Here is a 13,786-nt window from a genome sequence, read left to right on the forward strand (position 1 = left end):
CAGACTCACTTAAGGTCACAGATCCAGACACAGACCACACATGGAGATCTTGTCTCGTTGACAGGAATCTCTTTTCAGTCCCAAATCATTCCTGCTTCACCTCCTTCCTGACCTCACAATGTGCTCCCCTGAATAGAGGTTCTACACCCTTTTTCTTCCTTCCCTACAATAAGTGTGGGCTCTCCACCTGATCAATAACCAGATCTTTTTTCTGCAGGTGCAAAGTTCCCCATTAAGTGGACGGCCCCCGAAGCAGCCTTGTACGGGAGGTTCACGATCAAGTCTGATGTATGGTCTTTTGGAATCTTACTCACAGAGCTGGTCACCAAAGGAAGAGTGCCATACCCAGGTAAGCCCAGAACCCTCAGAAATGAGCCTTTGATGTGTTCTCTTTTGATAGCATTGGGAAGACTGCACCCAATTGCCTTTCTAAGCTCCATGCTCAGCTTTCTGGCAAGCAGGAGTTTAAAGAATATGAATAGGTAGTTAGCCAGAGGAAAGCAGAGCTGGAAGCCACCATGGCATACAGACAGGCAGCCACTGTGACCTTGTGCCAGAATTAATGTAATTAGCAGCTGGAATGAATGCTTCAGTCTCCGTGGTTAGTGGACCCTCTCCTCTGTCTGGAGGAGCATGTGTCTGTGTCTCCCTGAACAGAAATGTCACTGGCAAAGCCTCCACCCAAATGGAGTTTTCAGACATGTCTGGGAAAGAGAAGGAGAAAAGCCCCTACAGCTTTTTGATCACTCTATAGCACTGGCCCATGGAGCAAACCTGGCAGGAAGGTGCCAGGCCTGAGCTCTCTCCCCTCAGCAAGCCTGAGCTGCAGATGTCCAGAGAGCAGAGGCACACGGAAGGCAATTTAGAGACCATTCACTGCCTGCTGCTGTACAGTCAAAATATCCTTTACCAAAGCAAAGGAACTAGAGATTCTTAGACCCTGGAAATTTTTTTTGGATTATCAGATTCGTGCTCTCCAAAGAAACCATGGGTTGAGGTTATCCATGCTTAAATTCATTAATTTAGACAGATGGAGACATAAAGGACATTCGTGCCATTTCACCTCCACGCTTTAGTGGTTATATCGCAGGGACGATCTGCTTTTTGAAATGTTAAGGACATATTTTTCAGTTACTGCTGAGCGAAGAAAGAACATAACTCTCCCTCATTCCCTGCCTAAAAATGGAGCTTAAGAAAAAAGGAAAACACAGTGCACATACACACACACACACACACACACACACACACACACACACTCCCTCTCCCTCTCTCTCTCTCTCTCTCTCTGATAGAAACGATAGTGGAGATTAATGAGGAATGTAGGTCTCTTGCAAATCCTGGGTTTGTAATCATATCTTTGCAGTCAGAGGAGCTGGAGAGAGGCGATTAATTTGTAATCCCTTTGTTCATTTCGTATGATTGTTTCTGGTCATCTTCAGAGAACGCAGAGAAATGCACATAAAGAGGATCTCTTTCTGGGTTGGTATCGCCTCGAGACCCCTTAGGAAGAGCCAGGTTGGCACTGATGTGAAATTGACAAAATCCCGTCTCTGAAGTGCCAGCACCAGGCATTGGGAAATGCGGGAGTAAGTCAGTTTTATTGATGCTGCAGTGGCTGCTGCTCCCGGCATGCACAAGTGGGCAGACACTCCGGGAATAGCCAACCAGCTCAGAAGAAAGGGCTGCCCTGGAGGGGGCTGGAGCACAGCATGGGAGCTTTTGAATTGCTTCTCAAGGGGGAAAATGTGCTGGTCTCAGGATTTTGAAGATGTGAAGGCACCTCTTTTTTTTTATTGTCTGCATTTTGAACTAATTTCTTCCTGATCCCCCCAGGTTTATAGTCACCCTGTGTGTTAAATGCAATCAGGGGAAAAGGTTAATGTTGTTTTGCGTTTCTGTGAAGCCTTCCCTTTTCAGTGATACAAAGCTGCTTTTTGTTTCTGGGGGTAGCACACAGAAGCCAAGACAAAGGGGTGGAGGTGGGGCCCTCAGAGAAGGAAGGCAGGTGTGTTTCTAAGGGAGCCTTTTGTCAGGTTGGCTTTTTAGCATAAAGAAAATAGCCTCATTTTACAACTTAGACTAGATCCATTCAGTCAGTATCACTTCAGTCAGCGTGAACTGTGCCAGGCATTTGTTTCACCGGGGAAATAATGCAAAGAAGACATTCCTTCTCAGCTGACATTGATCAGTGCCTGCCTCAGACAATGATCTAGGTGCTAGAGGGAGAAGAGTGAGCAAATACGGGGAGCCCCTGCACTCAGGGGGCTTACACTCAGCACCCAGAGAGAGATCCCGGAAGAAATCAGCCTTACTTGTGGTGACTTATTTATTATTAGAGGAAATCCTCCTCAAGGCGTGGACTCCTTGAGCTCACCCACTGAGTGCTCTAAGCCTTGATTCTCATATGGAGCCAGGGGTAGCTGCTTCAAGAACTTCCATACAAGAGATGCTGAGAAGGGCCTTTCACTGAGAACCCCCCAAAGCCGGTGAGGGAGTCCGAAGTGAGAACTGTACCCAGCAGGTTGTGCACAGCTACATCTGTGAGCAGCTGCTGGTCCACTCTGGGCTGTGTTGACTGACCCTCATCTCTGTGTGTATGTGGGGGTGGAGAAGAGGTGGGGAGGGCTTTGTGTAAAAGGCAAGTGAACAGTGAACCAGATCTTGGAAGGCAGGCCGGGCTTCTTCACATCCAGGGAGCCGAAAGTCCCCAAGCCTGGCACATTGGGAGCAGCAGGACCTGGGAGGCAGGGCCAGGTCAGGAGCCACAGGAAGAGTCTGAGAAGAGGGCTAGTACAGTACCACAGGGAGATATAAGGTCCTGGCTCTTGGCAGCAGTGGTCAGGGAGCTGTGTCGGGGGTGGGGAACAGTGTGTGAACTGCTCTTCATCACCAAGCGCCTCTGAAAAGTGTCCCCAGGAAAGATACTCCTAGCTGGCTGTGGGTCTTCCTAGTTTTTTTTGTTAAACTTAACTGTAATCATATTTAATTGGACTTCTGAGTGTGACAGGAAACTCTTCATGAGGGAGAAGCTTCTAGAGAGGGATTGCAATTATGAGATTATTCCCTTAATGAAGGATAACAGTTCCAAGAAACAGTTTCATTAAGCATCATCTAGCTGTCACCATGAAAGGAAAGACCTTCCTCCACGTTCTTGCTGGTTGTTGGTGTGGCCATTTCAGTGGTGTGTGCTGAGGGGTCCCCTCTCCTCAACGCCCCTGAGTTGAGTCTTGGTGCCTGTTGGTGTTGCCCCATGACAGACTCCCAGTCCCTGTCCATTGGGGACTTCCATTCTGTATTTGGATGTAGTAATTTCTCAGTGGGATAGAATATATTTTTAAGTAATTCTTTTTTTAAAGAATGATAAGTAGTGGTACATTTTTCTGAGTTCTTCCATACCCGAGGATGGTCTCTGTCACCCCATCACACAGGAAAGGTACTTTGGTGTTTAAAATGAAGGTGGTGGGGGAGGAGGCGGACATATGAGCGAGATTTGTAAAAGCTTCTCAGACTTTTTGGCCAACACACAAGTGATTAGTGAAATGAGCATCAGACTAGGAGCTTAGAATGGAGTGCGCTGCGTGAGGTGTGGCCAAATGAAGGGCAAACGCACCAGCAGCCAGGAAAGCATTGGATTGGTTGGTTAGGCAGCCTATTTTTAAGAAGGAATGGATAAAAAGGAAAGAAAGAAGGACAGTTTCAAAATGAACTGAGAACCTTGAAACCAAAGAAGGAATGTGGAAATGTGATGCTGGGATTGACGAGGAGGAGGTGAGCCAAGGCACAGCACCTCACCCTAGGGGGCAGTGTGACAGAGATGGACTCTGCTCTGAAGGACAGCTCCATTGGACCCAGTCCCTGCCAGCAGCCTGACCTAGGTGCATTCTCAGTTGCAGTCCAGCTTAATCTTCTGAAATCCAGGGATTTGAACCATTCTTTGCATCGAGATTAGACCTGATTTTATGCAGATGGACTGTTGTACCTGAGAAATGAAAACATTTAATTAAAAGCAGTTTTCTGGGGTTGATACATACCATCAGAGTTATGCATTTTAGCCTGGAATTCACCTTCAAAACCTCACTCAAATCTTTTCTCTCTGCCTTCACTACCACTGCCCATGTCGGGTTATGACCTCCTAATGGGACTTATTGCCTCCAGTCTCTCCTCCCTGCCTCCTTTCCACCACCACCATTCTGTCATTGTCACCAGCAGAATTGTTATCCTGGAAAACACAGACCCATTTACCTCATACTCCTGGTTAAAAACACCAGGGCTTCCCTTTGCCCTCCAGATAAACTTCAAAGTCTTCATTTTTCATAGTATCTCAGAAGTCTTCTCCTTCGTTGATTCCACAGATATTTATTGAACAGCTACTATGTGCCAGGTACAGTTCTAGGCACCAGGAATATTGCAACAATCAACATGAAAACCCATGCCCTCATGAACTTGCTTCTTGAAGAAGAGCAACAATAAATAAAGAAAAACAAGCAAAACATATGGAATGTTGGCCAGTAGTGATGGGTAGAGAGAAAATAAAATGGGAAAGGGTAGAGACAATGTCAGGAAAGGGTGACAGGAAGCTTGAGCCTCAAGCCAGGTACTATCATAGGGAAGGGAGACTGGCTCCTGAAGAATGCAAAGATGGCAGAACCAACTTCAGAAGGCCAAGGAGGCTAAGCACAGACAGCGAGAGTCCCCTGGGGTCGTGTTAGGATTTCTGCTTTTACAGATGTGCAGTGGGCAGTGAGGGCTCCTGAGCAGCAGAGTGACAAGATCTAACTTATGATCTCACCCTTGTCATTCGCCTGCCCTCACAGGCTCCCCAGGACACACCAAGAGATCTCTTTTGAACATGCAGGTCTCCCTTCTGCCCAGAGTCTTTCAAAGCCTCTCCAAACACCACTGCCTTTGTGAAGCCTGTCCAGACCAAGCGGGTCGCCCTCTATGTGACACCTGGCGTGTTTCTGCTGAACACCTGTTACGTGTCTGCATTTCCCAGTAGCTCTGCCTTCCTGGAGGGGAAAGGAACTCCTTTTATGCATTGCCAACGCACAGCACAGTCTCTGCCCCAGAGCCGACTCTAGAAGCAAATGAACGAATGAGAGAGACAGTGGGGAAAGCTATGAAGTTTCTGAAGCAAGCTTTTCAAACTTGGCCCAGAACCCACAAGGCCTTTTTAATTGTTCCATCGTCTTCACACATAATATTTTTCCAACCACGAAGTAGCCTCTGTCCTCAGAGTTGTTCTGGGAAATTGACCCTGCGCCCTCCTAGGCAGAATGTCCTGGCCATTCTGTGCCCTGGCCCCTTCACTGAACACCTGCTTTGCATATTTGGCAGGATCTCTCAGAGCAGGAATGTTCTCTTAAGCAAATCGCATTTATTCATGTGTTTGAAGCACTTTCAAATCTTTCAGCAAGTAACAGCTGCTTGACTTTCTTGAATGCATCTAGTCACTTGATAGTGATTTGAAGAGGTAAGGGAAATTAGTGAAACTAGTAGCACCTTCCTTGAACAAGTACAAATCCCACTCTGTTCATCCCTCTGCCTGAGAGCCCTGAACCCTGGACTAGATCCTGTGTTCAACTTGTTGTCAGGGGCTGATTTCCTACAAAGTGGGTTGAGGTTCTGACTCCCTGGGCGGGAGGCAAATGGGGTAGCAGACTGAACCTCTAATGCTAGCCAGTGGTACAGTGCCCAGCCCTCCCTGCCTGTCCACAATCCCCGGGTCTTTGCCCTCCAGCTCATAGTGCCCCTCAGAGAGGGACTTGTGTCTGGGTGCCCAGAGGTCATGCTGTCACTTTCCCAAGGTTTCTCTGTCTAGTGAGAGGAGAGAGGACAGGAGACTGCATGGGAAGAGGGCAGCCAGGGAGGGACTTTTGCTCTGAGCTCCGGATTCCACTGCTCTTCATTCTCAGCTGTGCTGGTTCCCAGCCTTGCTCAGGGGCACCCTCACCCTCTGTCCACTTCTCTCTTTCCATGACAGAGGACGTCTCTATGACACTGTATTATCAACTTTCAGTGACTTTTGTGTATTATGGTAACTGCAGCAGTCCCTTCTGTGTAGATGAGCACAGTGGACTTAAAAGGCTGCCCTGAGGTTTTCTGGTTAGATGGGCAAAGAGAAACAAAATTAGTAATCATGTGCCTTCTAAAGACCAGCCCTTTATTTTCATCTGCAATCTTTGATCAGCATCTCTCTGCCCAAAATGTTTACTTTGATCCCATACCAAAACCGAACCCAAAGCCTCCTGGCTGTTGCCCTGAGATAACCAGAGCACGTGATCATCTGGTAATATGAGCACATGCGAAGCAGGCTCATGCTAAGCAAGCACCACCCACTGAGCCCTCCCTCCTCTTGGCACCAGCGCAGCAGCATCACTGAACAGCCCAGTAAACAGAAGGAGCTTTCTACCGGATTTATGCAGAGAATCAAGATGCCCCTCAAATTCAATATAGTGTCATTTCCTTGGAACAGAAAGCTCAGTTTGCAAAAGAAATTCGATGTCTAATAACCTGAATATCATTCCCATTGTTAAAGGATTAATTACTCACATGACACAAAAGCCCAGGTTCATGCAGCTTATAGTCCAATCCAGATGCAAATATGAATAGAAAACAGTTGAAACCCTTGATTATGCAGATGTAGCCCCTCCAAGGTCCATATTGGGAAGCTATACAAATGGAAAGCTATAAAACACAAAAGCTCTTCTTTCTTTTTTTTAATATTTATTTTTTAGTTGTAAGTGGACACAATAGCTTTATTTTATTGATTTATATGGGGTGCTGAGGATAGAACCCAGGGCCTCGCATGTGCTAGGCGAGAGCACTTTACCGCTGAGCCACAACCCCAGCCCCAAAAGCTCTTCTTTCCTAGAAGACATTTTTCTCCAACAGCTGAAACACTGTGAATGTTGAGCTGTTTGGTTGACAAATGAAGAAACAGAGGCCAGGGGAAGTCAGGTAACCTACAGAGATGCAGTCTGAAGTCAACAAGTGACAGCGCATTCAGCGCTCTGTCAATAAAAGCAATTTTTATTCCTTTTCTAAAGAAACTGGGGGGGGAAAGGCAAGGTTCTACGGCTCAAAGAAGAGGAATCGGGATGTTTATAAGAAAAAGAATGACAGAAAAGGAGATAAGGGGAAAGAACACATGCACGCATGTGAGAGACCATGGTTTTGGCAGCCGTGCAGAATAAGGGTTTAAAAATGCAAGTTGGAAACTTATCCTCTAGTTTGCTGGAGGAAGCCAGTAAAATGTTCAGAAAGGATGACATCATCATAACGGCAGCAGGAGCATGCCGACCACTTGGCCTCAGTGCTCTGGGGTGAACCAACTGAGAGCACAACCATGTTTGAAGGTCTAAAAATCCAAGGAGGCTCCTGTGGAGGAGGATTTGAAGAGAGACCCCTGAACAGCAGACTGTGGAGGTTCTCTGTGAACTGAGTACCTGTTGAGTTACATCCTATGAGTGTCCCTCAGAAATGGCCCACTCTCCAGTGAGGTGGGGCAGGCTGCTCCCTTGGGGCTGGAGGACAGAGGAGGGAATTAGGACAGAGGCCTATGGTGGTCTCTGTGCTTGCTGGCTGCCCAGCCCTGAGCCTCTTCTCTGACCAGGAGGCTGGAAAGCAGAATGGCACCGGGCACTCTGTAAATATGGTGTTTCCCACAGTCAGGCATCCCTGGCTGGTGGGGACTGCCCCTTCTGTTGAAAAATAGCCTCCATTTCATCCCCCCCATAGGACACCTAGAGGCCCAAGCTATTGATGACAGTGTCCCTAAAGTGACTGTGTTTCAGATTTTGTCTCTTCTGTTTCTCCCCTGGCCTTCTTCCCACTAAAAATTGAAAAAGAGGAAAGACATTCCCCAGCACCCTCTTCCCTACCTCTCTCCTGGCTTTCCCACGGCCCAGGCTCACTTTTGTCCCCTTCTCATCCATTGCCCTTTGCTTCCTAGGTGTTAGGTAAAAGACAGGAAATAACAGTTTCTAAAAAAATATGAAACCATCTTTTGAAAAATGAAATAGACCCATCTTTATAGTATGAAGACAAAACCTATTTTGCTAAAAATTATCAAGATAAACAAGACTTCCAAAGTTCTTATAGCAGAGAATACTATTTTAAGAAAAAATATTAATGATCCGTTTAATTGAGGTACCATTGATAAAATAAAAAGTAGCCCAGGCTTTGCTGAGTAGGCACATCTTGATTGTTGCAGGTCAGCCCATGTGGCTTTTGGCCTCTGAGTGGTTAGAAAGAGCGAGTCCCACTCCAGTTGTCATTGTCAGCCAAGTGCAGTGTCAAATATCCTACTTTTCTGGCAATGCTGTCACTGGTATGCTTTGACTTGGCCCCGTACATGGAATTGCTTACATATGCTCCCCATGCTTGGAGGGGCCTGTGGAGAAGAAGGCTTGAGAAGAGAAAGGAGGAGTGGGAGGAGGAGAGGGATGCAGCCAGGAGAGGAGATCGAGGAGTGTGCGCGTGAGCTGATGGCGTGACCCCAGCAGCCTCCTGCACAGACCAGGTACCTACAGCCCCAGTCCTGGCCGAAGCTGCCCAGGAAGCAAGCTCCCTCAGGAGATGCTACACGCCGAGATTCAAGTTGCCACATCTGCTATGTCCTAGTCTTGGATGGAGCACTGGAAAAATAGGCTTGACCCAAGTGGCCAATTAAACTTTCCATTGGCAGAGATTGAATTAAGAGTTTAAAAAAAAAATGGGGGGAGGCAATGTTTCCATTTGAGTAGTTTGTTTTTTAGTGAAATGAAACATTTACTGACATCACCTCCTCAGAGCAATGGGAGGGTGATTAATTAAACTCTGTGGTGCATTTTGGATGGAGAATCTCAGTGCCAGATTAAAGCCTCGGGAGGCATTTTGGGGGGTTGTAGCCACCTCCAGGATCACCTGTCAACCCATCTGAGCTTCGGGCCTTCTGCCTGTCTTTCCTCCCATTCCTGCAGTCTCCTGGCAGGGGTGCAGACAGAGGGAATTCCTGCAGGCCGAGGCTCTGTGGCTTCTGAAACATTATGACACTAAGGATTCTGCTAAAATATGCAGCAAAGCAAATGCTTTGGAGAACACCTATTCTCCTAGCTGCCTGGGATGTGGAAGCTGCCGTCACTCTTGCCAAGGCTTCCCAACTAAACCCTTGGGAGCAGACTTGCTTTGGAATCAGACATTTTTTTAGAAAATCAGTGCAGTGCAGAGACTGTGCATTATATAACACCCTCAGAGAGTCTGGGGCAGCAGTACATATGAGGAAATGAAAACAGTCAAGTGCCTCGCATCAGGTTTTGTGGCCAGTTCAGATGAGTTTTGCTGCCAAGTAAGTTACAAAAACTTTCTGGTTTTCAGAGCTAGTTGGATTTGGAGTCATGGATCAGGAAATGCTGGCCTGTGTCCCTGACCCCATCTGGCTGGAAAGATCCCAGCAGCTCCAGGCACCTCCCCTTTCCTCCAGCTCCTTGCCCCGGATCCTGGGTTTTCAGCAGTTGGAGGAGGACTTAAGCTAATTAGCTGCAGGGCTGCCCTCTCTCCCTCAACAGCCACGTGAAGTATGAAGGGAGTTGTGGTGCCAGGCAGGTCTCACACTCCTGCACTATAGCTCTCTCCCTAAAGCAAGGGGCTGCCCTGACAGGAGGGCGGGGCCATTTTACAACACTTATATTAAAGGCCCACTTCAACACAGCAGAAATAGTATCTGGGTTTTAACATCCCAAGAAATGTTTAACGACTGAGTATAAGAAACATCCTAAAAGGGTTTGGACACACAGGTGACTGACAGGGCCATGATTGACAGCCAGGAGGAACCAGGATACACCAAGCTCCAAAAGTAGCAATACAACAAAGGGAACTGACTACAAATCCAAAAATCTTGAGTGTCCCCTACCCAGCGGGACAGGGTTGTGCCCTGGACCCGGCACCTCTGACCAAGCCGATGTTTCTGGCTCATGGGTTCCCTTCTCCCCCAGAACTAAAGGGAGCTGTATGCCTCTGTTGTGTTCTCCTGCTGGTGATAGCCCTAAGAGGTATGGGGAGAAGTCGACTGTGTGGCTTGAAATCAGATTCTTGCTTTTGAAAATGAACTGGGTCAGAAGTTAGAGAAGATTCCAGATCACAGGCTCATGGCCAAAATATACAAAGTCTTGGCAGAGAGAGGGGAGAACGTGATATAGCAAAAAAAAAAAAAAAGAACATGGGGGGGGAGAACTGAAGAATGATATCTGGCAGTAGTTGGGAAAGGGGTCATGGCGTTTATCTCACTCCAAGAGTGGCGTTTCCTGTATTGTCAAGAAGGCCAACATGGGGGAGGCTGCGTTATCTACAGGACGAACGATCTCCCTCGGCGTCTTATTTTAATGCTGCTTATCCTGATTTTTCAACATTAGGCAGCTCCCTTAGAGGGTCAAGAAAGGTCTCAAATGATAGAGGGCACTGTGGGGCCACCAGACCAGACGGTGCCCAGCAATATTGGCATGATGGGCAGATCTCAGACAGTGGAGCACTCAGAGTTTGCCCAGACATAGATAAACTAACTTATGAAATTTATAAACGAGGCTTACAGATGCTATAAAAACAAGGGCAGTATGCTTTCATTCCATGGGTTGTTTTCTTTTCTTTTTTTTTTTTTTTTTTGGTCTATTCAACAGAAGTATAATTTACGTACCCAAAAAAAATTCAGTTTTAAAAAATGCACTTCAATGAGTTTCGACAAACAGCCCCATCATCAAATACACACTGTAGAATAGGAGATGGTAGACTACATCCTGTGGGCCAAGTCTGGCTCCCAGACTGGTTTGGCTTTGTGCTTTTTTCAAGGGTTGCAAAATCGAAGATGACAGAGATCATATGCGGCTTGCAGAGCTAAAATCATTTGCCATTGGCCCTTTACAGGAAAAGTGTAACGGCCGCTGATACAGAGCATCTCGCTCACCCCAGAGTTCCCTCTGACCCTTTGCAGGCATCCCCCTTCCCCCCACCCCCACAACCACTGATCTGCTTTCTATCCATGTAGGGCTCTGCCTTTTCTAGAATTTGACATAAATGAAAGCATATAGTATGCTGCCCTTTGTGTCTGGCTTCTTTCACTTAGGATGCTTTTGAGATTCATCGTCTGGGTTTTTGCCTATGTGAGTTCTGTGTTCCTTTGTTGTTTCTGCGTCATATGATATCCCATTGAAGGCAGGATTTGACTCCTGGTCGGGGTGGGTGCCCTCCCCATGTTTTAACCACATGCAGGCTCAAAGAAGAAAAAAGGGGAGTTCCGGCCGTGGGGTCAGGGCCTGAGCGCAGGAGGCGCCCACTCTCACTGCCCTTGTCTTTGCAGGCATGAACAACCGGGAGGTGCTGGAGCAGGTGGAGCGCGGCTACAGGATGCCCTGTCCGCAGGACTGCCCCATCTCTCTGCATGAGCTCATGATCCACTGCTGGAAAAAGGACCCCGAAGAACGTCCCACTTTTGAATACTTGCAGGGCTTCCTGGAAGACTACTTTACGGCCACAGAGCCCCAGTATCAACCTGGTGAAAACCTGTGAGAGCCAGCTCTACAGAGAGAGGCCTTGTCCCAGAGGCTTCCCCACCCCTCCCCATTAGCTTTCAATTCCGTAGCCAGCTGCCCAAGCAGTGAGAACCGTCCAGGATCAGATTGCATGTGACTTTGAAGCTGATGAACTTCCATGGCCCTCATTAATGACACTTGTCCCCAAATCCGAACCTCCTCTGTGAAGCAAACGAGACAGAACCTTGTTATTTCTCAGACTTTGGAAAATGCATTGTATCGATGTTATGTAAAAGCCCAAACCTCTGTTCAGTGTAAATAGTTACTCCAGTGCCAACAATCCTAGTGCTTTCCTTTTTTTAAAATGCAAATCCTATGTGATTTTAACTCTGTCTTCACCTGATTCAACTAAAAAAAAAAAAAAAAAGTATTATTTTCCAAAAGTGGCCTCTTTGTCTAAAACAATAAAATTTTTTTTCATGTTTTAACAAAAACCAATCAGGACAGGTGTTTGTTTTTTTTTCTTTTTTATAAATATGAATATATAATATATGTCCCTGTACATATACCATGTGGGTGCTAACGTGGAGACCGTGGCCAGCCTGGGCCACAAAGCTGTGGGACCCAGAGTGAGGATTTTACTACAAAATCTGCATCAAATCACTGGTGTTATTCTGAAAACCAGTGGCCTCATTTTTGGCTTTTGCAAAGCATGATTCTTTTTTCTTTCTTTCTTCATTTGGATTGCATTTTTTTGGTTCATGACTGTACCTGTAGATGGTTGTTACTTTGACTCTTTTCAGGACCACCCCCCAAGCTGAGTTCGAAAGTTCTTATTACCAGTATTTGCTCCAACTTACAGCGATTTGTTCTTGAAACTTAGAAGTGAGCATATTTAAGCAAGCCAACAGCCAATTCTACCAAGAGAACTGGAAGATGGATACCATACAACCTTCTTGTATAAAAATATGAATGCCGAAATGTTTCAAATGTTTTTAATTTAATAAATCTTGTAACCACATTTAAATGATCTAAAACCCATAGCATTGTAGTCACGGCAACCTACTAAACTTTCTCATGCAACTAAAATTTATGGGGAAGGTGAGGGTGGGGGGTTGTACATGTCCCATTGTAAAATAAGTGTTTTAAATGTCCTGTACTGCTAATGAATGACTATATGTCCGAGAGTTCTCCAGTGAAATAACTATGCACTACTTTACATTTCATGGGGATGCACAAAAAAAAGAAAAAAGTATGACTTTTTAGTTGCTGTTTGTACCAACCTTGAATGACATATGTTTAACAACAAATCAAAAATCCTATTTCTATTGAGTTTTTAATACTGAGTAGCAACTCTGAAGTCTTAATTCCTTTTTTGTTATGATTTATTTGTGAGTTTACATTTTTAAATTGTTTAACTTTCTTAATTTAGTAATTAAAAAGAGAGCATTTTACATTTGAAAAAAAAATTTTTGTGCATTTGTTTAAATCACGGAAGGTACTCTAGTAGTTCTGTGACATATCTGTCCCACACCAGATGGTAAGTAGTCACCTGGTGAATTTAGCCATTGTGCAATGATTTCCAAATGACAGAAACATTCAGAACATCTGGAGATCCCTTCCCCCACCAGAGGCTACCTCATTCAGAGGATGGTAAAACAAGATTAGGCATACCTTAACATTTTAATTTATTAGATATTTCCTCTAGCTGAAATTTGCCATGTCCCACTATAAGGAGAAAGAGACAATTACAAGAAGAGTTTTTCTTGTCCTGGAGTCAGTAAACATATGTCCAAGTGTCCATCCACTTCCATAATGAAATTGTTAATCAAGGAAACAGCCTGGTATGATAGGAGGGGCAGCGGGTGGACCCAGGCTAACTGTCCTGGCTTGGCTCTGTCATCCTTCAGCTGCAAGACCTTGAATGGCTACTGGCATCCCAGCTACAGACTGTCTTGCAAGCAAGGGGCAGGATGAGATTCACTCTCAGACCCCACAACTCCCACAGCCTGTGATTCTAAGGTCAATGGTGTCATCGTGTAAGCAGTTGGTTGTTGTCGTTGTTGAAATAACGTTTACATTTAGAAAGGGTTTCCAACACTGGGTTAAAAAAAGAAGAAGAAAACGAAATTATTTTGGACAACCAAACTTAATAGCATTATTTTTGTTACCAATACAATTGCTAAATTGATCAAATTTCCAAGATCTTATTACACACAATTTTAATCACATCAGGAAGTTCATGAATACATTCTATATATTTTTGAAGATAACTTCATTTTAAT

General features: G+C 45.7%; 1 protein-coding gene across 2 annotated transcripts in view; it reads left to right on the forward strand.

Annotated features, from left to right (window-relative positions):
* Positions 1-12,937, forward strand: part of Fyn (FYN proto-oncogene, Src family tyrosine kinase) — a 202,953-nt gene extending 190,016 nt beyond the window's left edge. For both annotated transcript variants that reach the window (XM_026395068.2, XM_026395069.2), the window contains exons 13-14: positions 218-349; positions 11,330-12,937. In XM_026395068.2, the coding sequence (XP_026250853.1) occupies positions 218-349; positions 11,330-11,538 (341 nt within the window). In that variant the 3' untranslated portion in view covers positions 11,539-12,937. The remainder of the gene's footprint in view (positions 1-217; positions 350-11,329) is intronic.
* Positions 12,938-13,786: the final 849 nt, after the last annotated feature.

Source organism: Urocitellus parryii, chromosome 8, assembly GCF_045843805.1.
Source record: "Urocitellus parryii isolate mUroPar1 chromosome 8, mUroPar1.hap1, whole genome shotgun sequence".
Taxonomy (NCBI): domain Eukaryota; kingdom Metazoa; phylum Chordata; class Mammalia; order Rodentia; family Sciuridae; genus Urocitellus; species Urocitellus parryii.